Raw genomic sequence first — 25,757 nt, 5'->3', positions numbered from 1 at the left:
TTTGAAGGATTTGTTTGATCGATTTGGTGTCTTCGGCAAAGTTATTGGTTTGGATAAGGACTACACTGAAAAAAAATGATACACGGTAAAAATTTTTTTGGTGATTTTTAATTTAAATTTTTCTCACTAAAACTTGATTTGCAAAACAACACTATTTTAATTTTTGATATGTTTTAGGAGACATTAAATGCCAACTTTTCAGAAATTTCCGGAATGTGCAAAAAAAATTCGACCGAGTTATGAATTTTTGAATCAATAGTGATTTTTTGAAAAAATCGAAATATGGGTCGCCAAAATTTTTCAGTAGTAGCAGTTATTCATTTTTGAAACTTGGTGCCCATGTTTGCCCACATAGAAAAAAAATATTTTGGAAAAGCTTAGAAAATTCTCTTTATTTTGCTTTTTTGAACTTTGTTGATACGACCTTTAGTTGCTGAGATATTGCCATGCAAAGATTTAAAAACAGGAAAATTGATGTTTTTTTTCTGATGTCGATATCTCAGCAACTAATGGTCCGATTTTCAATGTTAAAATATGAAACATTCGTGAATTTTTCCGATCTTTACGAAAACAATATTTTCAATTTATTAAAATCAAGATTAACCTTTCAAAAGGGCCAAACATTCAATATTTTTAATACAAAAATTAAAATTTAAGGAAAAAGACCGATTTCGTAGAAAACTGCTCAACACCATTTTTATTTTTGCACAATAATTTATTTTATTCCTGAATTTCATCATTATCCTACAAACAAATGAATTTGCCAAAAAAACAAATCGCTTCTCAAAACGCACTTCACGACCTACCCCGGTGAGCTGCTGACGGCAGTTCAAGGACGTCCAGTTTTTGGACAGAGCGCCAACAACCGCGGCGAGGAAGATCTCTAGGTAGATAACATCGCGGCGCTCTTGCTTCACCAACTTATCTCCCACATTTCTCGGGCGCGCTTTAATCTTAATAGAAGTCATTCCCGCCCGCGGTTGTTACCTTTTGTGGGAATGCGAACTGTCGGGTTGGGCGATCTTGGAAGCAATTAGATCACCCTATTTGAGCACAATCGCTAGACATTTGGTTATTACCTCTTTTTTCGGACGTCGACTGTTTCTGCCATTTAGCAGAGTGTTAATTTGTGAGTAAGCGACTCTTTCTCACCTCGTGATACGTTTGATTTGATCTTCTAGAATGTTTCTGAATTGTTCAAATTAGTTACAGCCAATGTTTGAAGCGTCATAAAATATAAAACATGTAGTGTGACAAAATGTTGCTGATAAAGGTTTCTCTTTAAACTCGAATCTACTATAAAAAGATCTTAGCAAAATTTACTCAATTCAGTATCTTTACTAACTTTGAATCTGTAAACAATGTTTGGTCAAAAGTTTCCCCTTGCCACCCTAGCCATAGGTTGCATCTTAGTGGCAATCCTTCAAAAGAATGTGGAAGCCCAGCTCTTTCCGCCCATTCCGTTCCTCTCCGGAATGAAGCCGTGTCCGACGACTAAGCCAACTGCGAATGTTCCAGTTCCACCCTTTCTACCGGACATGTCCGCTGCATTCAAGGACATGTTTGACAAATTTGCCTCCTTTGGAAAGGAACTTTCCTCCATCAAAACCATGCTTGAGCAAATTAAGCACAAAATGGACCAGGCACCGGCACCGGTTCCAGCCATCGATGCAATTCCGGTGGCTGGAGCTCCAGTGGATTCCGTGCCACCACCACCACTTCCAGTCGAAAAGTGAACATGTGATCGTTTAGGAACAGCATCGACAGAATAATATTTTCATATATTCCCCGCAAATAAAAAACTGGGTTAAATCTCAAACCATCGCCAAATCTAAACTTAGTCTCGCGTGAGAATACAGGTGTGGTGTCTCTCCTTTTTCAAAAACGTGTTCAAAATGTCTTATTGTGAGATCAAACCGTCGACTTTAGTTCGAGCAACGCAAATATCGATGACTTCACTCAGCACCCAGCATCTGCGTGTGATGACATACACCTCATCATCAGCCAGCACACCAAATCGTCTGTTGTGTGCTATCTTGTGACAACGACCATTTAGTACTATTTGAGAAAATCTATTTAAAGTTTGATGGTAAATATTTCCAAAACTATGAATGATGGAGTCTAAACTTTTTGAAGCAATCGGTTCGTATACTATCGCTTAACAAACGCTCCTAGTTTCAACTAATTTGGTTACACCAGTTAAAAGATACAGTAAGTTATGTAAACAAAAATCTGAAAAGCACGTGTCACAAGTGTGTTTCGAAAGTAAAATTGTACTACGTGTCACAAGTGTGCACAGAATTCCCATACAAACTAAAATAAGCTTAAATCAATAGTTTAGCCGACTTAATCCGTATATTTTCGAAAACAAAAGATTGAATTGCCTTTAGAAAGTGTGTATCAACAAAAATTTGTGAAAAACAAGAAAATTTTTCCACATTTTCCAACAACTTGTATGACGTGTCACAAGTGTGCATGATCATTTTGATGATAAATTGGTCTGTGTCACAAGTGTGTATTGCGATATCCGGGAAACGGAAGCGAGTTCCCAAAATCGGGTTGAAGCATCTGGTAGTGTTTGTTAAGTATAGCAAAACGTCATCATTAACTCATTTTCGACCAAAATGGTCTATGTCACAAGATAGCACACAGCTGACGAAATGTCGGTGAGGATCTTGACAGAAAGTAAATCTCTCGCCGTAAATGATCATCGTCAACCGAAAGGGTGATGATTTCAATGCAGTGATATTGCAGTTGATCAGCAAGGGGTCTGTGCGCGCCCTGTTTTCAAAGACAAATGGATGTGTTTCTGCTGAGATTCTTACGAGAACAGTTTACAAAGGAATCTGACCGCTGAGCTGTTCTTAAAAAAATCGGCCGATTTCGAGAGATTTAACTTTTATTTATTTAGTTTTCTGTTAAGCTCAAACTTTGTGTGGGGCTTCCCCATTTTAGCAAACAAGGCTTCATCCATAAAGTACGTCACGCTAAAATAAACCAAAATTTACCTCCCTCCCCTACTTCGTCACGCTTTTCCTATACTTATAACATGCAATGTCACGCTTGCTCACAAACAAAAAAAAAGTTTTTTCTTCGTATTTTTATTTTTTTTTATTTTAAACATCAAATTCGAGTTCTACGAAACCATTTTAGTCTAATTTGAATGGTTGATTGCCTGTAAAATTAAAAAATGCATTTTTTCAATGTTTCGTCATCGCCTTTTTGGTCATCATCTTGAATTTCAAAATTCTAATTCACTTTAGAGTAGTTTAAGAGCAGGCCTGCAAAAAGTTTCCAACCCAGCGTACACATGAAGCAAACCAAAATGTCAGTTCACTGCTAGTAGGTATGTGACTGTAAGCCTACTGTGTCTGTTCAACCACTGCCGCCTGACTCGTGCCGGTCGGCTGCTGGAGAATGAGAGACGTGAAAAAATGAGCTACACTCACTCAATTCGTGTCAAATGACTGACTCGTAAAATCCTCTTTAAACACTGTTTTGACTATTTTTAAACAATTAAATGGTTCTAGACTGTGCAAAACACTTAAAACAATCATAACTTATATTCAAAATTACATTTCCACGCATAAATACAAACTTTTTGTGTAAAAACTTGTTTCTATATTTGTGTGCGTGCAAAGTCGAATGAGCGTTGGTCGACTACTGCCTCGCATTGGAGTTGCTCAATGAGCTAGGGCACTCACGACTGCGCCGGGTTTGTTTATGTCACGGTTTTGCGGTTCAGTGAATGGATCTGAAAAATTCGTGTCAGCGTCGCCGATTTCCGCGTCATGACCCCTGACATTTTCAGCACTGTTTAAGAGTCATACTAAGCTCAACAATAAAAAATAAGGCAACGAAACATTTTTTTTTCGTAATTCGATTATCCGAAGTAAAATTTTGCCAAGCCCTTCGGAGAATCGAGCCTGGACTGTACATAGAAAAAAAAAATCATGGTAATATTACATCTGGGAAGGGCTACATCTTTTATGTCAGAAAAATGTGTAATTTCACCTCTGGAAATGTGTAGTTTAACCACTTTTCTGGTGTAATGTCACTTTTTCAGTCTAAATTGAGGTAAAATTATGTCATAAAAGAGGTAATATTCAAGCTTCCAAAATTACAGCTTCCAAATTTTCATTATTTTTTAGTGTGTACTATCTAATGGCATGCATAACGGAGTAAAATAAATATATCCAAACGGTGGTTGTATAATATTGCTACAAACCTGCATTTCCAAAAAAGTATCTTCGTGGTTTATAAATGGTCCCTAATTGAGTGTTACTGAACTTGAAATTGATGCTTTAAACAAAAAATAAAGCCCTTCCTTTGTAGAGTTTCGGATCATCAAACTTTGGATAATTACAACTTCGGATAATCAAATCTGAACGGTATCTTAAATTTTTCGATCTTTTGTAACCGATGGCAGTTCCTGACCCACTCGTTACTGTGACTCTGTTTGTATCGCGTTAAATAGCATGCAGGAATGTACTTGAGTTATTGGGCGGAGCTTCACTACTCCCACTGGCTAGGGCAAACAAAAGCCAAAGACACCCTAGCAGTACGCAGCCAGTTCCATACCCCCACGATTGCTACCCCACAAGAAGGAGTCTACAAAGGAAATCGACGTTGGTAACTGTTTGGTAGCCGATTGGTAGCAAGGATTGACAGAAGTCTGGTTGGCGGCAATACCGTAGATGACTTGCGAAGTCATGAACCGGGAATCGGTCTATTTGCCCGAAGGACCCGTAACCAGACAGACCGGCCTAGAAGTCTGTCGGACAGCAGGTAATTGCCGCCGTAAAACCAAGTGTGACCCAGTACTAATGTGTCCTGTGAAAAGGACCCCTCAATGTTTGACCCTTAGTGTCCGCGTCCTTGGTGCTCGATTACGGGCAATGTTCCGGCAAACCGTCAACACTGCCCGAAGTCCCAATCCGTCACCATATTGGGGAGGAGCACAGGACGTTCGGACGGGTCCACCAGAAGCCGCGCGCATCAGCCGCTACCGAGTTCCAGGATCGGGAACCGTGATCCGTGTAAGCGACCGAAGGTCACGTAACCAACATCCGGAGGAGATTGCTGGAACAAGGAGAAGCTGGGAGATCGTCGAGCTGCTGGGGCCCCAAGAAACCGGAAGGAACAGGTCAGATAGATAATAAGAAAGTGGGAAAGTTGAGGATAGGAAAGGGGTAGGAAGTTAGTAGGAGGAAGTGGGAAAATAAAAGTGTGCACAAAAGTTAAATAAAGTGGTGTTTCGTTTGGTAGCTCAAGTGTTTTCCTGTGTCCGATTAGTCTAGTGTGGATAAGCGTGCCGACCTTGAGGTGTTTTTGTAGAGTCCCGGCAATGAGGAAGGTCTCGGCGAATCAGTAGTTACACTTTTTAATAGTCTCCATGGTTACTCGTTCCTAAAACAGTTTTTTTTTATTTTCAAAGGGAGAAAATTTCCTGTAAGTTCGTCTAAAAATTATTAAAAGTCAGTGTTTTCATTTCTGAGGAAAAGAAGAGAGAAGCCGCAGAGAGAATCTTTCACATTTCACAGAATCTACACGGGAGGAGGGATGCGTGGACATACCTCACCAATTACCAAACGCTCCGATTAAATAAATGTTGTTGTGTAGGGTGTATCAATTGTAGATATATACAGCAGTTCCTTATGAAAGTTAAAGAAAAAAAAATTAAATTGCTTCGATTTGGCTCCAAATTTTTCTGGGGTTGTTGGTTGGTTCCTTGTTCAAAATAATTAGACCTGATTTTTTTTGTTTGACCATTAGGGTGACCTACGCCGTGTTAGGGTGGACCGGGTGGTCACTTTTTTCAAAAAATCATGACTTCGCTCCATTTTAACCGATTTTAGCTGTTCTATACGCAAATGATAGGTGATAAGTTTGGCTTTCAAGAAAAAGATGTTTGAGGATCATAAAATCTAGCCAAACATTTGAAAAAGTCATATGAAAACTTAAAATGCCGTTTTAATGGTGACTGGACCAAAGAGCCTATGTCTGGAAATATTTTTATCGGATTCCTCGGAAAATTTTGCGTAACATATCGAAAAATGGGCCAGGTTCATTAACAGGATACGGAGATATGATTTTTTGAAAATAAAATCTGGGTTTTTCGATGCGCTTACGCGGAAAAATAACAAAAACGGCAAAAAATCAGCTTTTTCCACTAAAACTGCGATAACTCAAAAATTTCAGCGATGAACTGTACATGTTTAAATTTCCGTAATTAAAATACGCAACTTTTGATACCTAAACATCTATACTGCCCCTGATCGCATAAATGTCCCATATGCATTTTCATCGTTTTTGAGTTATTGATGCAGTTTGGTTCAAAATCGTGAGCTCTTTCCAAAAAGCCTATAACATCCAGTACTTTGTTCTAGAAATCTGGAGGAAATCCAGTTTTTTCGCGAAAACTTTACACGTAGGCTTATGTATAAGACAAACTTCAAATGCGTTTTTCTCAGCTTGCTGTTTTTGCATATGGGACATTTATGTGAACATGGGCAGTATAGGTCATCGCTGAAATTTTCGAATTATCGCAGTTTTAGTTAATGTTTAAATGTGTGGCTAGATTTTTTGGTCCTCAAACCATTTTTCCTTGAAAGTCAAACTTATTACCTCTCACTTGCGTCCAAGACACTTAAAATCGGTTAAAATTGAGCGAAGTTATGATTTTTTGAAAAAAGTGGTTTTTGTGAAAATCGACGAAAATTGCCATTTTTTTCTCACCCTAACACGGTGTAGGTCACCCTAATGGTAAAAAAAAAACGGGTCTAGTTATTCTAGTTTTTATCCCCAGAAAAAATTGGAGCTAAATCGAAGCACTTTTTTTTCTTTAACTTTCATATGGAACTGCTGTATAATAAGATAAAATGTAATTTTACATTTTCCTTGCTAAAAAAAAAACTCTTGAAATTTTGTGATTTTATCAAATTTAGGATTTACAACTTACATTTTAAAAGGGCCAATAATTGAATAGGTGGCTGGAACGGAAAGATCAAGCTCCAATGTTTGTTTTATGAATTTATATAAAATTTTCCATGCTTTTTGATTTTTTCGTAGGTTGACAAACCTTGTTTTAAGGGTGAAAAGCTTCGGTGTCATAATTTAAATATGTTTTTATTTCCTTTGCTTATTATAATATTAGTTCTTGTAATTTGGTAAACTTCTAATATCGACCTCTTCTCTTCTCCCTCTTTCCACCGTTTCCAGGCAAAACCAACACCGAGCACCGCGCCAACTCGCGCTTCGAGAAGCCCGTCGACTACATCGTGTACCTGCGCGACGGTGACTTTATCAACCGCATCCCGAAGGTGCTGCAGTGCGTGGAAAGTCTGCGCGTGGCCCTCACCAGCAACCCGATCAGCTGGATCAAGGAGTTTGGCGTGGAGGGCATCGACGAGATCGTGAACCTGCTGCGGCACTGCAAGTCCAACCCGCGCCGGTTCGAGAAGATCGAGTACGAGTGCCTGCGATGTCTGAAGGCGATCATGAACAACTCGTGGGGGCTGAACGTGATTCTGACGCCGGACCAGCACGCGGCGGTTCTGCTGCTGGCGCAGAGCGTCGACGCGAACAAGCCGAACACGATGTGCGAAGCGGTCAAGCTGTTGGCGGCGATTTGTTTGGTGAAGGAACGGAACGGGTACGAGAAGGTGCTGAAGGCGATTACGAACGCAACGATGATGGCGCGGCCTGGGGGGCATCGGTTTCGGCCGATCGTCGAGGGACTGTTTGTGGAGCACGACCGGAACCTGGAGCTGGCGAGTAATACGATGATCTTTATCAATTGCTTGATCAATACGCCAACGGATGTGAACTTTCGGTTGCACCTGCGGTGTGAGATGATGCGGGCCGGGTTGCATGACCGGTTGGACCAGCTGGCGGAGATTGTGGAGAAGAGTAGCAACGAGAATCTGGAGAAGCATTTTAAGATTTTCAACGCGTTCCGGGAGGACGACTTTGAGGAGTTTAGCAATCGGTTTGATAATGTTCGGTTAGATCTGGACGATATGCACGAGTGCTTTGAGCTGTTGAAGAATCTGGTGGTGGACACGAGCTGTGAACCGTACTTTTTGTCAATTTTGCAGCATTTGCTGTTTATCCGGGATGATTACGTTTATCGGCCTGCGTATTTTAAGCTGATTGAGGAGTGCGTCTCGCAGATTGTCCTGCACAAAAGTGGGTGCGATCCGAACTTTGAGAGCAGAGACTTCCACATCGACACTTCGACGCTGTTGGAAGATATGGTGGAGAAGACCAAGCAGATGGAGAGTAAGAAGAGCGAGGACTTTGAGAGGCGAATGGAAGAGCTGCAAACGGCCAGGCAGGAAGCGGAAGCACGAGCAGCTGCTTTGGAAGACCGGCTGAAGGAAATCGAAGCAACGGGAGTCGTTTCTCCAAAGGGCAAAAGTAAGCTACCTCAAATCAACATCCCGCCTCCACCACAAATGCCCGGAATGGGACCTCCCCCGCCGCCACCACCACCGGGCGGAGTCGGACCTCCTCCTCCACCGCCCATGCCTGGAATGGGAGGAGCTCCAAGGCCACCACCTCCACCGATGATGCCAGGAATGGGTCCACCCCCGCCACCGATGCCCGGAATGGGACCGCCTCCTCCACCGATGATGCCCGGGATGGGTCCTCCACCGCCTCCGGGAATGCCCGGATTCCGTCCGATGGTCCCCATGGTCGCTCCCCTCCCGCACGGTCTCAAACCCAAGAAGAAGTGGGACACGGACGGGCCGATGAAGCGCGCCAACTGGAAAGCAATCGTGCCTCAAAAGCTGTCGGAGAGTTCGTTCTGGGTCAAGGTGCAAGAAGACAAACTGGCCGACGATGAAATTCTGTCCGGACTTGCGCAAAAGTTTTCCTCCAAACCGGTCAAACAGATGGACAAGGACTCCGTTGATCGACCACCGTCTTCCAAGAAGAACGTCGATCTCCGTGTGCTGGACGGCAAGGCCGCTCAGAACTTGTCCATTCTCCTGGGTGGTTCCCTCAAGCATCTCTCCCACGAACAAATCCGGACGTGCCTGCTGCGCTGTGAAACCACCATTCTGGGACCGAGCGTGTTACAACAGCTTATTCAGTACCTGCCTCCGCCGGATCAGCTCAAGCGGTTGCAGGAAATTCGTGCTCGTGGTGAAACACTTGCCGGGCCGGAAGCGTTTGCAGCAACAATTGGCGACATCAAGCGGCTCGGAGCACGTCTGCAGAGTCTGAGCTTCAAGCTGAACATGCCGGACATGATGCAGGACTGTAAGCCGGACATTGTCGCCGGGACGGCCGCTTGCGAGGAGGTGAAAACGAGCAAAAAGTTCGCCAAGGTGCTGGAGTTGATTCTGCTGCTGGGAAACTACATGAACTCTGGCTCGAAGAAGGAAGCGGCGTTTGGGTTCGAGATCAGCTTCCTGCCAAAGCTCAGCAGTACGAAGGACTACGAGAACAAGCAAACGCTGCTGCACTACATCGCGGACGTGGTGGAGAAAAAGTTCCCCGAGGCGTTGACCTTCAACGAAGATCTGTCGCACGTGGACAAAGCGTCGCGCGTCAGTTTGGACAACATCCAGAAGACGATGCGGCAGATGAACAACTCGCTGAAGAACCTCGAGTCGGACTTGAACAACAACAAGATCCCGCAAAGCGACGACGACCACTTTATGGAAGTGATGGGTCAGTTCGCGGTCGAGTGCCGAACGCAGGTCGAAGTGCTCGGTCGGATGCTCGCCCAGATGGAGACGCTGTTCCAGAAAATCTCCGACTACTACTGCTTCGATCCGGCCAAGTACACGATGGAGGAGTTCTTCACCGACATCCGCACGTTCAAGGACGCGTTCGTGCAGGCCCACGCGGAAAACATGAAAATCCGCGACGAAGAGGACAAGAAGCGCCGCACGGTCGAAGCGAAGGAACGAGCCCAGCGGGAGATGCAGGAACGCCAACAGCGCAAACTGGCCCTCGTGGACATCGATGCCGTGCAGACGCAGGAGGGCGTCATGGACAGTCTGCTCGAGGCGCTGCAAACGGGATCGGCCTTTGGCAACCGGGACCAGCGCCGACGGAGAGGACCACGGCCGGCCGGTGCCGAACGGAGGGCGCAACTTAACCGAAGCCGGTCACGAACGGGAATCACGGCCAACGCCTTCTCCAGCCGGGAGATGCTCTCGGAACTGCTCGGGCCGGCGTAACCACCGCAAGTGAGATATAACGCAACAAAGTTTTAAATATATAGATTATTTTAGCCTTATTGACACACTCGTTAGTACTTGTTGTAAAGTTGCATGCCGAAATGAGAACGGGAGAACGAATTAGAGTAAGCTACATTCAGAAAAAAATAACAAAAGAGTGCATCAAATGCTTAAACTGTTGAAACATTGCACAAAGCGAAGCGCAAAATTCCGTAATTTCAAGCAGTATTTCTTTGCAAGCCAAAGTAAAATAAACAAAACGACGACAGAACAATATCAACTAAAAGCAATCACCGGTTTCACCCACACGAAACAGCTTCTTGGAAGAACAACAAAAAAAATCGTTAAATATTTTCGGTGCCTGAATCTAGCGAACCCAACTAACCGTGCTTAACTGGTATCTTGTAATGTAACATTATTGCGCTTGTTTTAGTAAGAAAAAAACGCAGAAACAAAAAAAGACATTTCCATTGGACAAATATTATGATTAGATGTAATGCAACGCGTTTTTTTCTAGTTCCGTAAGAGCATTTTGACTAACGAACCGAACGCTACTTTTTTTCGCGGGGAATTTAAAACACAGTTTATACTTTAGTTTTAGGGTAATGTTATAAAAAATAACAAAATAATACGCAACATGTGGTCGACATGTTTACCTACAAGTGATAAGCATATTGAAGAATACTTAAAACGTATTTCGAGGTAAATATATATTTTTCTGAGCATTATACATACATTTACTGGTACATAGTTTACGTGCAGATTTTGTAGTTTTTTTTTACCTTTTAAGAATGTAAATACTATTAAGAACATCAAAACATGTTATCCTACAAAATGGCTGGCTTTCACTTTGCCGAGTTAGTGGTTATCACAAGTCCAGTGCGCCCCAGCACTTATTTTGAGATTAATATAATTAACTGAATATCACCAAAATTAATTTCTTTTTTTATTGAAAATTAAAATTAATATTCCAGGTCAACTGGGTACCTACACTTTTGGAAACGTGATTTTCACTGATTCCATAATACAGTACTTGTTCGGTAACTGGGCTGAGAACGTAGCCCTGCTGCGAATGCTGCTCGCTAACTGGGCTGAACGAAAAACTACGAGGGGACCACCGCTGCATGAAACATAAAAATAAAAGTTACTCAGATTAATTTACAATGTTTGGTTTTCATATTTCTTTGGGGGGAGGTGTCCACGTGCTTCCATCCCGCCAGTCCATATGTATGGCATTAGTGTTGTGTTCACTGTATTTGATATTTTGTGAACCACACCGTATGCTGTACTCGACAGATATGGACTGGTTCCCGGCCGGGCTGATGGGTCTCGCAGCTGGCTAGTTGAACGTACCTGTTAGAACATCAAATCATGATGTTGTATCCTTTTGTTTCCTTAGTAACAGTAGCATAGTTAGTTCAGCAAGGGAAGCAATAGTTTGATCCGTTCAGCTGTTGAAGCAATTTCTTTCGATTCAAACTTGTGCTGAACATTGTTGGACTACCTAGACTACTGATCAAAGGAAACAAACACGAGGGTACAAAGGGATAAGCTCCCCCCGGATGGGGCTAAATTGTGGAACGCTCCCAGTGAGTTTTGCTGAGCTGCTTTGGACATTTTAGGTAATAGTAGTATAAAAATCTCGATAAAAATAGTTAAAGCTCGGTATTAATTCACTGGGAGGTCGTGTGGAAATTCTTGTGAAGTTCTGTTTCTGTGTCACTGTTGTGTTAGCTAGTAACATGTTCGACATTACACTACGAACCAGCAGTGATTAGTTATGCGGAATTCTCCAAGTACGGGAACACGACGAAAATTAGACGACCCGAAGAAATAGTGAATGTGATAGTGAAAGCAAAATAAATAAAGTGTCTATAAAGAATCATGAAGTGAACTATTTATGTTTAATATTATATTACACTTAACATCTGAGTTGAAACTCACTATCAGAATCTAATGTTTTCTTGTGTTCTCTTTTGTTCTTTTCGTTTCAAACTGAATGAGCGAGCATCTGACTTGCTACGCAGCCGCAGGATACAATAGACGACGACGGAGCGTCAAACTAACACCAGCTGTGATCAATACCACACCGACTGACGAAGATTGATACCAAGCTTGGTGTCCACGGCTATATATCCAACCGAGAGACCTCCAAGGTCGCAGGGAAGTATTAATTAGTATCGCCTTTTTATGTTTGATCCTTTTGTTAATACAAATTCCTTTGCAGATACAAACCACTTTAAAAGTATGCCTCGCGGCCTGCTTTGATCTTTTGCTTATTCTATCCGCTTTCTACCCCCAATGTGTCCTGCACTGGGGGTGCCTGGGGTAACTTCGAGTTGACCTGGGCCGCCCGAGGAATTATGTCGTAGGTGGCTCGTGTACTGGTTCACTCACCTCTCCTCGCGGCAAGGTTTTCCGTAGGTCTACACTCGAACATGCAACATGGGACAGCGTGAATCTTCAGCTGAAGCCGGACGAATGTATTCCGAAATTACAGAATTACAGAATGTTTGGTTTTCATATTTCTTTAACTGTGGCTCGAAATTAAATAAATGATTGAAAAAAGTGTTTGTATTTATTGAAAATCTCTATTAACTAAAAATCTCTATTAACCCCTCGGTCATTTCGGTTTGTTTTAGTTTTTTGACGTTTGTCTACTTTTTAACTGGGCTACGGCCCAGTTATCGAGTGCCCAGTTAAACAGTGCCCAGTTACCGAACAACTTCTGTATTATTTATTTTTATGGTGTTCTCGGACTCTGCTTATTTCAAATTTTTTTGCAACCACGTGACTTACTTAGATATGAAATCGTCGCCATCGTGCTAACTTGTCGTACGTGCATTTTGGGCCAAATTGAGTTAAGAACGCCATTTTGTGCAGCTCACAATGCCTCACCTTTTGACCTTCACAGATCCCCAAAATTCGATTTCAATCCTGAGATATTCAACAAAAACCGAAAAAACTCCGTGCATTTTTGTCACTTTACATATGAAAGTAGTTTCAATCTTGTCGTGCTATCTTGTCACTCCATGAAAATTGATGTAAGTGCGACAAAAGGCCAAAGGGATTTCAGGCCAGGAAAGTCAGGATGCGTTTGTCGCACGTACAAGCTAAACTACCGTAAACATTTGTAATTATAACTCGGGACTCCAGCAACCAACTTCAACCAAACTTTGGGACAATGCATAGAATGGTCAGCCAAACAAAACGTGTTTGTTATTGTTTACATTGCGTGCTCTCGTTTTTGTATAACATTAAAACGCGTTTTTCTCGGAACGTCAAAATGGCGGGTGCGACAAGATAGCACGACGACGTCGAAATGAAGCATGTTGATCGAGCATGTTGAGATTTCCAAAAAAGTGTCCACGTCCCTTATGTATATGTAATACGTCCCTTATGTATATGTAATCTTTTGGAATTTTTGAAACACCACATTTTCTATCTCATCACTATTTTGAGCTGAAAACATGTTTTTTTTCAAATGCCTAAAAACGGAAGAGGTCGTGTAGCATGAGATATTGAAACGTTACTTAATCCACCTTTAAGTGGTTGGTGCCTTCCTTACATTCATAAAGTCATTACATTCAGTAAAAATAGCATGTTTAAGAAATCAACATTATTACTCATTTCCTTTGATAGGGTTCGCAGACCTTCAATATCTCTGGCTCATCGGCAAAGTCTGATAAAAAACCTATCCAACGATAGTTCACATGGAAAATTCAGACAATATTTTTATCACAATATCTGAGATCCGGACTCCAAAAAGTGTATAACTAACACTTAAGTGCAAATAACTTTTGATAGGGTTGTCAAATCTTCGATGTTTTAGGGTCATTTGAAAGGTCTTTCGATTATCTAACTAACGACGGGTTGCATTAGAGACCCGGACATCATTTTCATCGAAATATCTGATATCCGGCTTCCAAGAAGTGTATAAATAACCGAGGGGGACGTCACTCCTGCGTTCACCGAGCGATAAAGCTCCCTTCTCTAACCTTCACAGCACTATCTTTTGCTTTTCCGCTTTATGTTGCTTTAACTCGCGTTAACCGCGATAACTTGCTTTTTGGCTTACCTTTTGTTGCTTTCACGCATCAGACTGCTCTATTTTTTTAACAGCGAGAACTGTCAAACGCATATGACAGTTCTCGTTGTCAAATCAGTCGAGCAGTTTGTTTTGCTGGAACCGATCGTCTGCCATCGGAATTTTAAACCGGATCCCGTCGCCGGAGAACTGCGACGACCACGAAGAGGAGGTAGAACCGAAGTACCTGAACAAATTCGTCAAAGCCGCCGTTAATACGACCTGCAAGGACCTAGAGCGCCAATAGCCAAAGGAGACACGCAACCACCTCGATGCGGTTTCGGGGAAGTTAGTTTGCACCCGGTGCAACGTCGTGATGAACCACACCCGTAAAGGTTCAATCGATAAGCACTGGAAGGCGCAGGATCACTTGAAGAGTTTAGAAGAGGTAGAAGCGAAGGCGTCAGGGAAGGTCAAGAAGAATGTTTCGTTCGTGGCGGAGCGTGAAGAAGGTGGAGAGCACACTTAGGAAGGTCAGGCAAAATCCAGAAGGGACGCTTCACTTTGATCCGGACAGCGAGAGATTTGATGTGTTCCACGTACAACGTGATGAAACGACCATACGCGGATGCATTCATCGATAGGCACCTGTTGCCCAAGTCACGCGTTCAAGTTCAAGAAGCGAAAAGTGGACCAGGACGATCCTGCAAAACACAATCAACCCTCCTACAAGGTCGAACGATACCCTTTCAAAACAACAGCATCTAACGCCATCTCAAACCTGGCTGAACACTTGCTGATCCGGCTTCAGCGAGTTAGCAGCTTCCGGATGGAATGTGCGAGGAGAGAAAATTGTGAAATCATTTAATCCTATTTGAATTTTGAAATATATTGTATATACTTTCATATATTTATAAAGCGATGAAAGTTATGTATTAAATAAAAATAAATGTATTGCGCCTCCAGCTTGTGCCGATCGTCTTCCGGAAGACATTCCATATCCACGTTCACTTCTTCCTCATCCAGTGTATCAATGCTTTCGGGGTCCGTCTGCGTCCTCCGATTATGCTGCGCTCATTGTCGTCGCTGATCGTTAGCCGCATCAGGTACTCTTCGTTTAGCTAAGCGTTACAAACGGAATCATACCCTTCGTTGTCGGCGATCGTCGTCCGCAGCTGGAGCAGAGCGTTACCGAACGCTTCCAATGGCCATCGATTCCTTACCGGACGTTTCCGCGGCCAGATTGAACACGACACAGGCCATCAGCGTTTTGGAGCAACCTCCGCCGTACACGATACGGACCTCTTTGACCGTAGCGGCCAGCACGCAAAGGGCGTCCTGCAGCGAACGATCCGCTTCGTCGGTGTTCTGCCGGGTTGCCCCACTGATTACGACGGTACAGACCTCTACTAGGGGAATTCCGGTGAAGCGCAGCAGCGTGTCCTCACCGATCATGACCTGCTCAATCAGATCACAACGACTGAGACGAACCGGGTTGGTCCGGGTTGTCACCTTATCCTTAATTTTGTCCTACTCGGTGACCTCCAGCTCGGCAATCTTAGCTATCGAATCCATCTTGATGCTCTATGCAATAACCTTGAACTTGTCCGTGTCCATTGGCGTGTTGGCGATCAAGATCTTTGCGTTCTCGATGCGTTTCAACTGGTGCACACCGAGCTCCTTGTCCAACAGGAAACCTTCGTCCAGAAACGACTTCTCGAAGCAACCACCGGTCAATTCCCCGGATCACTTCAACCGCATCACGGCATCGACGACCAGCTTGGCAAAGTACTCCTTTTGCTGGGACCGAATCTTCGAGCTGAGCGTCGTCCAGGCAATGTTCATCAAATTCTTCCATGAACTTTTCCGCATCCTTCGAATTGTCCTGAGCTACGGCAATCAGCACCGAACGTGCCGCCTGCGTGGACGCTCTCCACCCGGCGATAATCGTCTGCGGGTGCAACTTTTGCTCGATCAGCTTTTCCGGCTCGCGCAGCAACTCCGACGCCAGCACCGTCGCGGAAGTCGTTCTATCATCAACCTCGTTGTCAAAGAAGCGACTCATGTCCTCGAGGATCTTCGCCGCCGGATTGTTTACGCCGACCGCCTTCAGAATCGTCGCCCCGTCGAAGATGACCTCAACCTATCCAGCGCTGCGGCCGTGCGCCACCAGAATAATGTCCATTCCCTTCGGGCCGAGTGTGCTCTTGACCAGGTCGCCGATCGCGATTGCCCCCACAAACAAGGATAGCCGGGCTATTTCGCCCTTCTCCTCCTCGTCAAACGTTCCGGTGATTCGCGAGATCACAATCACAAACAACAATAAAAATCACAATCGAGAAATTAAAAGTGAGAGTGTGTGCGTGCAACATGGAGTTAAACTTTTCAAAGTTCTATGGTAATCTTCACAGCAACTTCACAGAAAGTTTAACTCCATGTTGCACACACTCTCACTTTTAATTTCTCGATTAAAATCACTGCTAAACAAAATAATTACCCGGAAACTTTTCTCCTGCGGAGCAATTTTTCTGGCCGTTGACAAAAAAAGCAAAGTATTGCTTTGTATTTTTATATCTGTCAAAACTGCTTGAAAAAACAAAAACAAATACCGAGTTGCCAAACATTAGAGAGCCTGGAGCTTATTAGAGAACGGACATCTCAAACCAAAAGTACCAATCGAAGCACGAGAACTGTCAAACGGAGGTACCAATCAGGGATGCCAGATGAAATTTTGAGTTATCTGCAATTTTTTTTTTCAAAAATCTGCAAACTCAAATACACGAAAAACTAGGTTTATGAATTCGTATCCTACAATTCTGTTTAACAAAATTATGGTGTTTAACCCAAAAAACGTTCACATATATGTTTTATGTACTTAAATCTGTGTGAAATCAAACTATTTTGCTAAAATTATTTACAGTATTTTCAAGTAATTTGAAAAAGTCTTAATAAAATGTACTGTAGCTTCAATTAAATCTTATTTACCTGCATGATCAAAAGTCTTGATCAAATTGCATTGTGTTTTACTTTTCGATAAACGGCAGGATATCCTTAGTAAAATTTTAAAATTATACAAACAGTATTCCAAAAATTAACATATTTTTGTCAAGATACCTTTTGTATGTTTTATTCCTCAAATTTGTGTTTTCCTATTTCAAGATTAGGCCAATATAAATAAACTTTTTAAGTTATTTTCAATGTTTTCCGAGAACAGAAATTTGGGAAAAAAATAACTCATCTAAAATAATTTTAATTAAATAATTTCGGCACGGTTTTAGTTCTGCCTATTTTGTGATACTTTTGAATAACTTAACAAAAAGTTAAAATAAAATTTGCGATAGTATTATTTCGTGCAGTATTGTATCTAAGGAAATGATTGTTTCAACGGCTATTAACGGTTTATGCTGATTTCACGTAATTATAAATATAATTTTTAATCTCTAAAGTCCATGAAGCATATTTTCAGATAAGTCCAATTTTTTGATAATTATTTAAATGGCTTATTCTTCTTGCACCACTTTACTTGAAATGTTTACTATTTGTATGGTCATGTCAATTATTTACATAACATTTACATTTTTACTTGTTATTAAAGGTTGACTGACTTAATAAATAAAAAAATAATAATGAAACAGTTAACGAAAAGATATGACTGTCGATGGTAAAATATTTCAATAGTTCATCGCTAACAACTTTTTTGGATGTATTCGTGATCAGAAAAATAACCAGGCTAGCGTAGTTCAAATCTGACCCTGGAGAATCCGGATTATATCCGGCCAGGAACCCTGAAACTAGGTTTTTCCGATGCATCGTGTTCGGTGTAAATAACTGAGCGGACGAACACAGAAGAACTAAAATTGGTTTAGTTTGAGCCAAGATATGGGAACTATTCAATATTAAAAACCCAAGTGATAATTAAATCAGGGCTGCGGAGTCGGGTCATATTTCAAACGACTCCGACTCCGACTCCGACTCCGGCTTTCTCAGATTAACTGACTCCGACTCCGACTCCGGCTCCGGCTTTCAACAAATGGTTGGCTCCGACTCCGACTCCGACTCCGGCCTACCAACTCTAGCCGACTCCGACTCCGACTCCGACTCCAGCTTCCAACAAATGGTTGGCTCCGACTCCGACTCCGACTCCACATATTTTCAAATGTTTCAAAAGATAGTTAATTATTTTTGAAACATTGATAAATAGGATTATTTAAATACTCGCTAAGCGTCATGTTTTTCTCAAGAAAAATAAGTTCGAATCACAAAACGGAAAAAAAGTTTCTAGGTTACAAGTTTTATACGTTATGGAAACAGAAATCAAAAATATCTTCAGTTTTAGTAGCATTTTGAGGAAAACAGTTTTGTAAGTAAATTTAGATTTATTTGCTTAACCTCAAATTTTAAAATAATTTATTCAAAGCTAATAAATTTAAATATATTCAATTGTTATTTTTGAATGAATAATTAAAAAAACCTTGCCTTAATAATCTATTGAATATAAAAATTCAATTTGCTCACTTTCAGGCTGACATTTATAAGAAGCACAGTGACAGGCACCTTGTTTTTTAAATGACAATTTTAAACGAAACCTTTTTTTTGTTTTTTTAAGACGTAGGATGGACATCACGCCATGGCTGAAAGAGATTATTATTGCAAATCAATGTATCTAAACAATTTCTTCGTGGAAAGGACGCTTGAGAGGTCCTTTTTAAATATCTGTGACAAGGAAAATATTTTACCCTGGAAATTTTTAAATTATTTTAATTTTTAAATTCAATATACATTAAAAAGGAGGCGCACGATACTTCGTGAATCTTCACCTAAAACGAAACTGCGCCTCCATCAAAATAAATGAAAAAACTTAAAGTATAATAAAAAACAAATATCCACAAGTTTAATATTTTCTAGGTCACAAGTATTTCATTTTTTTTAAGGTACATTGATTTGCAATGATAATAACCTTCCGTCATATTGGCGTGGGACATACAGTATGAAAAAATTCTTACCGGTTGATAATATATTGATTTTGTTTTTTTTTAATAATATTTGAAAAATAAATTCAAATCCTATATTTTGTTCTATAAATTTTTTAATTAGTTCATTTTGTACTGAAATCTTGAGATTTGTTCAACGATAACTTGCAACGATATCAAAATAGTTTTAAATGCAACACTTTGATTTTCTTGTACTCAGTTATAAACAAAATGCGCATGTTGAGTTCCAAGTAAGACATTGTTATTATCGTTGATTATTTGTTACTGTCAGTGTCTCTTTTTCGATTTCCAAAAACAGTGATTACTATTTTTTATATTTTAATGTTCCTCGTAATTTTTTTCCTAAAAAATGCTTTAACTTAAAACCTCCAAGACATTCGCTATCGGGGTAAAATATGACTGTGTGTGAACTTTTTTCAGAAAGAACTGGATGAAATTTGGTCAAATTTGAATTGAATGGGCATATAGGCAAAAGGAAGAAGTCAAGAATCAATAAGATATGTGTGACTACATAACCAATATTTTTATTATTTTTTAAAATTATGGTACTACATACTTGGGTAAGAGGTTATCATTTAGTGATTATAGTGAAATAACACAATTAGAGCTTTCCAATCACAATAAAAAGCTTCACAAACATAATGGCATCAGAAAAATCTGAAAAATATTAAAAAAAATGGCGACGCAGTGCATGCGACGTAAAACAAAATTAAAAATATAAGAAGTTTTGTAAATTATGCTGTTATATAGGAAATAGTGAACAATAGAAAAACATATTTTTTGTTGAATTTAAGATAACTCCGACTCCGACTCCGACTCCGGGTTATCAGAAATCTTCGGCTCCGACTCCGACTCCGACTCCAGCTCCTAAAATTTAGCCGACTCCGGCTCCGACTCCGACTCCAGCTGTTCGAGTTTTGACGACTCCGACTCCGACTCCGACTCCAGGTCCCCAAAAAGACCCGACTCCACCGACTCCGGCTCCGACTCCGACTCCGACTCCACAGCCCTGAATTAAATGGTTAACAAATCTGTAATCTAAACTTTAAAAATAGTAAAATACAGTCCACATCAAAATCTCCTAAGCCTTCGCAAAAAAATTACTATGGACAATCAAATCAAGTTGAAAATAATTTTGTCTTTGTCTTATTGTGGGTCTTTGAGCTCGAATATGACCCAAAAATCATCCGAAGTGGAAAAAATACAGTTTGTAAAAAAGTTTATACATATGTACCCTTCAGGCATTTTACACAATATGTTCTGAAGCATAAAAAAAACTTGAAACCTAGCTCTACATTTTTTAAAGTAACTCATGCTGAAAATTTGTGGAACAATAAGTTAGTAAAAAGATGATTTCTTAAAAAACTTCCAGAGCAACAACTTAAGAAAAAAAAAAATAAAATGATTTTTTTTAATATTGTGTTTATTTGTTTGATTATTACAAGTAAATCTGTAGAACTTCACAAAAGTAAAACTTTGATCAGTCGAGTCTGGGTTGTATTTAGAGCGTCCAATTTCCCGGGGTTACAAAATTCTCGGGAAAAGGGGAATTCTCAGAAAATTTTAAATTTTACAAAAAATGATCTGATCCTGGTTCGGATTAATACTTTGGAACAAAATTGTATAAAATAGCAACAGCAATGGTTAAAATAAGTGTGAAAATCAACTAATGCCTTGACTGCCTGTAAAAAACATACGACTTCAAGAAAATATATATTTATATATAGCGGAATTAAAAGGAACAACTCGTCTCTTTGTATTCACAATATTTTTTAAATTTCTAATCATGCAAAATATTAAAAAATAAGTTTTTTTTTCCAGGTTTTTTTTTTCTGAAAATTTATTTTCCCTAAAAGAGCACTCAGCTAGCAAAATCTTAACTATGAAATATGTACCCTCTCTGTAAAGTCTTATGAATTGATCTTAGTTGAAAGGTTCTCCAAATCTCTAAATTGCAAATTTTACATCCTGGAGTATAACTGTTGAATTTTAATTAACACTGATTGGAAATTGTATTTTTTTAAAAGTAGGTAGGATCTTTTTAATCACAGTATTTGGACAGTGAGTAAAATTAATTCATGCTCAAAAACAATAAAATGATAAAATGCTTTTAAATTTGTCTCTGTGACCAGTACGAGAGAAAATAATAAAGAAAAATATTGATAATTAAGTTGCAATAAAAATATTTTTTCCAGAACAAATTTTAATGGTTTGAGCTCAGGAATAAATAGATAGGCATTTAATTTGCCTTAAAAATTATCTTTTTCACTTGAAATACAATTTTTATGCAATCACAACTCAAAGTTTTCAAATATTTGGAGCGAGTTTTTTGAAGGAATGTTTGCATTTTGGGCGCTTTTGTGTAATACGAAGAAGTTTTTCAATGATTTTTAAATGATGCAACCTTCGGTTAAAATCATTTTCATAGCAAAACAGTAGTTCATTAGTTTCACATTTAAACCTCTTACGCCCTTGTAGTTCTTAGTGTCATATAAATTTTCAACTTTAAACTTAAATTTCTCGAATAATTTTAAACTAATTAACCTAATTCTTCTAGCACAACTTTGAGACATTTAATGATATCAATTCAATTTGCATCTAATTTGGTCATGGTAAACAAAAACGTAGAAGAAACTTAATTTTGACCTTGGCGGGAAGGGGTACTTCATTGTCAAATGGTAAATGGTATTTCATTTTTTTTTATTTAAAAAAAATTTCCAAAAATTTAAAAAATATACTTTTGATAGAATTTCGGGAAATCCCGGGAAATTTACAAAAAGGTAAATATTCTTTTTTCGGGAAATCCCTCGGTTTTTTTCCCCGGACGGGAAATTGAACGCTCTAGTTGTATGTGTTCTCTTAAAAAAATTACATGACAGTCAACACTTTATTGTCGATATTCCTCCTCGATAAACTTGGCCCTTGAACAAAATGAAAAATAAATAAATAATTAACTATCGTTTTGATCTGTTTTTGCTTTTGGTCCGAAAACATTATTATAAATTTCGTACAAAATTGAAATATATCAAAAATAAAAATAAAACTCGGATTATTGTACAAAATGACTATAATATTAAATTATTAACAGTTTTGAATGTGTTAATTTAAAACATAAATTTTGAATTGAAATTTTTTTCTTGAGGAATTTGATTAAAATTGATTTACTTATAAATGAGTAAGCAAAAAATGATGTAGTTTTCAATAAAACTTTTTAGCAATATATTTTGTTAGGAAAAAGCTTTAAAAAGCCAATATTTTTAAAACATTGAAAAATGTTTGAAAATGTATCTAGCAATATCCTTAAAATATATTGTTTAATTGAAATTCTATTGTTTGAAGAAATTAAAAGAATAGCTTTTTAACAATAACGCCAAAAGTGCATTTAATTTTTTTATAAATATTGTTGTGCTGAGGAAATTAAACTTTATAAACTTTGTATTCAAATGCAATCGACAAAACAATTACAATACTATTTTAAACAAAATAAAAGTAAATCAAATAAACACTTTTTTGTAAGATATCTTTGTTTTTCTTTCTTATAATTCAAATAAATTAATCTTATTTGCGACACTAGTTAGTTTATTTGTTTATTTTAAAAGGATCGGTTGAAAATATTGCTATGAAAAAAAAATAGTTTGCATTATCTACTTTTACCAAACTTCAGCTTCAGAAAAATCAGATCTGGCCCGCAGGACCAAAAGGTTGGGCACCCCTGGGTTAATTCATCCTCCAATACCTACGCCTTCTATGTATTGCTATTTCGCGATTTCGTGTTAAATATTAAAAAAATAAATAATCAAAGCTTATGCTTTGTGCTCTATCAGAAACCTAGAAACGCTTTGATTTATTTTAAGTTTATCTTCATTAAATCCTTCTGTGAGCCAAAATTACTTTTTCAATATCGATTGCAATAGTTTTTAAAATGATATTTATTTAAAAAAAAATCATATTGTGTGCACTGCTATCGAATTTTTAATGGGAAAACAATTTAAAACTAAAATAATAATTTAAATAGTCTTTCAAAATTTAGAATTATAATTATTTCAATCAATCCAATTTAATAAAAAAAAAATAAGGCATAAAAGAGAAGTATGCAACTTACGTTTTTGTGCAATTTAAGAAATATTTTTAAATGATTCGAAACACAACCTAATATTAAAAACAGGACAACAATATATGTTGAAATGTTTTTAGAATGTTTGAACATTTGACTTGAAAATACTAAACTAATCATTCTTTATATGTGAACGCTATAGGTTCTCTATACATCAGACAAAATTATACAAGATTTTTTTCAATGGAAAAAAGAAACTCCGGAATATTTTCTCACACATAAGTGTCATGTAGATTGAACAATGTTGTACCTGTGCTACCCGCGAAAAGAAAACTGAACTTTTAAAAAGAATGTATACATAATCGCTACAGTTAAGCATGTTTAAGAAAAAACTCGTTATTTTTTTGGTCAATATTTTTGGCGACTTTGGTAAAAACGAATGTAAAGCATATTTGAATAAAAAAATCAAACCATCCACATTAACGACCCCCGGGTCTTTTGTGGTCTCTATTGCAAGTTTCTGCTCGAACCTAGGAGTCCGAAGGCTTGAATGGGGAGAGCACCCAAACCTCCTTTTACTCCAAGGAACCTTCCACCCCAGTGTTTGAACTGACGACCTTTGGATTGCGAGTCCAACCGCCGCCAGCGATTCCACCGGAGCAGGCTTGGTTTGGTGTGCTGTTTGTACTTATGGCATGGAGACGACTCCTACACCTGCAATGACTTAACGGCCTAACAACCAAGGCCGGGACCGACATTTTACTTCCTCATCCGATGGAAGGTTGGAGCAGATGGGAATCGAACCCAGAATCATCCGCTTATAAAGCGGACAGCGTAACCATTCGGCCACGCACTGCCACATATTTGAATCATTGAATTTTAATTAAATTGAATGTTTTATTTAGAAATTGCCATTGAACATTTTCCTTTTAATCTTATATCTTATAATAACAATATACCAGGAGGACGATTATTACGGAATGACTTAACGGCCAACTGAGACCGGGACCAACGTTTTACTTCTCCATCCGATATCCGATAGAAGGCAATCTTAAAAAATATTTTGAAAACCACATTGAAAATCTTATGTAACTTCGCATTTCTATTTATTTTTGTTTTTTTTTTTAAATTAACAGAGGTAGAAAATCTAATTCACCGTTAATTCTTAATTATTACAAAACATGAAAAAATTTATTTAAAAAATGCTAAAACTCAAATTGAACTTATTTATGTCTTCATTATGTTTTCAAAATTGTTCCATATAAGAATCTGAAAATTCAATGAAGTAAACAACAATATTTGCTTCAAATAATTAAGGACAGCATTTTATCAACAATAGCCAAAACCTTGGAAAACATTTACTGAAACAGAAATTAATTAATTACAATTGAATTATCTTGAAGCCAAGCAACTTAAACCATTTGAATACCGAGATTTGAGTAGGAATCTTGCAGTGGTGTACACCAAAGCCATGTTGTAGAGCGCGCAATCTAATTTGTATTTTTTTCCGACAAGTGTTCCCAAGTGATTAAAAAAATAGTTGGGAAAATTCGGAATACTTGCATATTTTGACAGTAATCAAACTTGACGTAAGTCTAAGAAGATTGAATCTAAATTTGTAAATACTATGTACTGTTGGGTTACTCAACTTATTCAAAGCAATTGTCACATAAGGATTATTTTTTTTTTTGCAAACCTCATCGGTAAAATATCTGCAAAAATCTGCAACAAAAAAGTTGTCTGCAACAAATTTCGGAAATCTTCAAATTTGCAGAGAAATCTGCAAATCTGGCATCCCTGGTACCAATCGAGCAAAAGACAAAGGATTTTGCTCGATTTGTGCCTCCGTTTGACAGTTCTCGTGCTTCGATTGGTACTTTTGGTTTGAGATGTCCGTTCTCTAATGAGCTCCAGGCTCTCTACCAAACATGACTAAAAACTACTCGACGGCAAGGTTGCAAGATAAATTTTCCTGGTTCAAAAGTCGAGCAGAAACTGGTCGCTTTAACTCGCTTTAACGCGCGTTAACTTGCGATAACTTGCTTTAAGGTGGCGTTTTTTTATTCGCCCTATGTGTCCCTAATCGCCCCAGTTAGCAGTTTATCATCCTTATTTGTGATTCTCTTGCTATACAACAGGTAAATAAGACATAATGCTTCGTAAAACTAATGATTTCGTGATAGAAAATACTTGGTGGGACAATTATGCGTAGAAGTTTAACGATGGGACAAACAGACTTGATTTGGATTTTAATGAGTTTCCGAACAAAGCACCAGATTTTATGTGTTTTTCTTAAAGTACACATCAAACTAAACTTAAAAATGTCATTAAGTCAAAATCGTCAAAAATGACATGGGACAATTGTGCGCAGAACGGCAGTACACACATCCACACAGACATTTGCTCAGAACATGATTCTGAGTCGATATGTATACGTGAAGGTGGGTCTACGAGGTCAACTTAATAAGTTCATTTTTCGAGTGATT

General features: G+C 39.0%; 1 protein-coding gene and 1 pseudogene across 2 annotated transcripts in view; one reads left to right on the top strand and one right to left on the bottom strand.

Annotated features, from left to right (window-relative positions):
- The window catches only part of LOC120424089 (protein diaphanous), a 38,898-nt gene that overhangs the window by 12,331 nt on the left and 810 nt on the right, over positions 1 to 25,757 (top strand). Inside the window, exon 2 of one of the 2 annotated variants that reach the window (XR_005606321.2) lies at positions 7,222 to 10,208. Coding sequence is in view for 1 of the 2 variants with exons in the window: in XM_039588103.2 (XP_039444037.1) it covers positions 7,222 to 10,199 (2,978 nt within the window). In the remaining variant the exon portion in view is untranslated. Of the gene's footprint in view, positions 1 to 7,221; positions 11,035 to 25,757 lie in introns of those variants that run through there. The other variant, XM_039588103.2, reaches the window with a different exon arrangement.
- On the bottom strand, positions 14,379 to 16,555 carry LOC120424093 (T-complex protein 1 subunit beta-like; annotated as a pseudogene).

Source organism: Culex pipiens, chromosome 2 (genome assembly GCF_016801865.2).
Source record: "Culex pipiens pallens isolate TS chromosome 2, TS_CPP_V2, whole genome shotgun sequence".
Lineage (NCBI taxonomy): Eukaryota > Metazoa > Arthropoda > Insecta > Diptera > Culicidae > Culex > Culex pipiens.
This window is presented reverse-complemented; position numbering and strand designations above follow the sequence as displayed.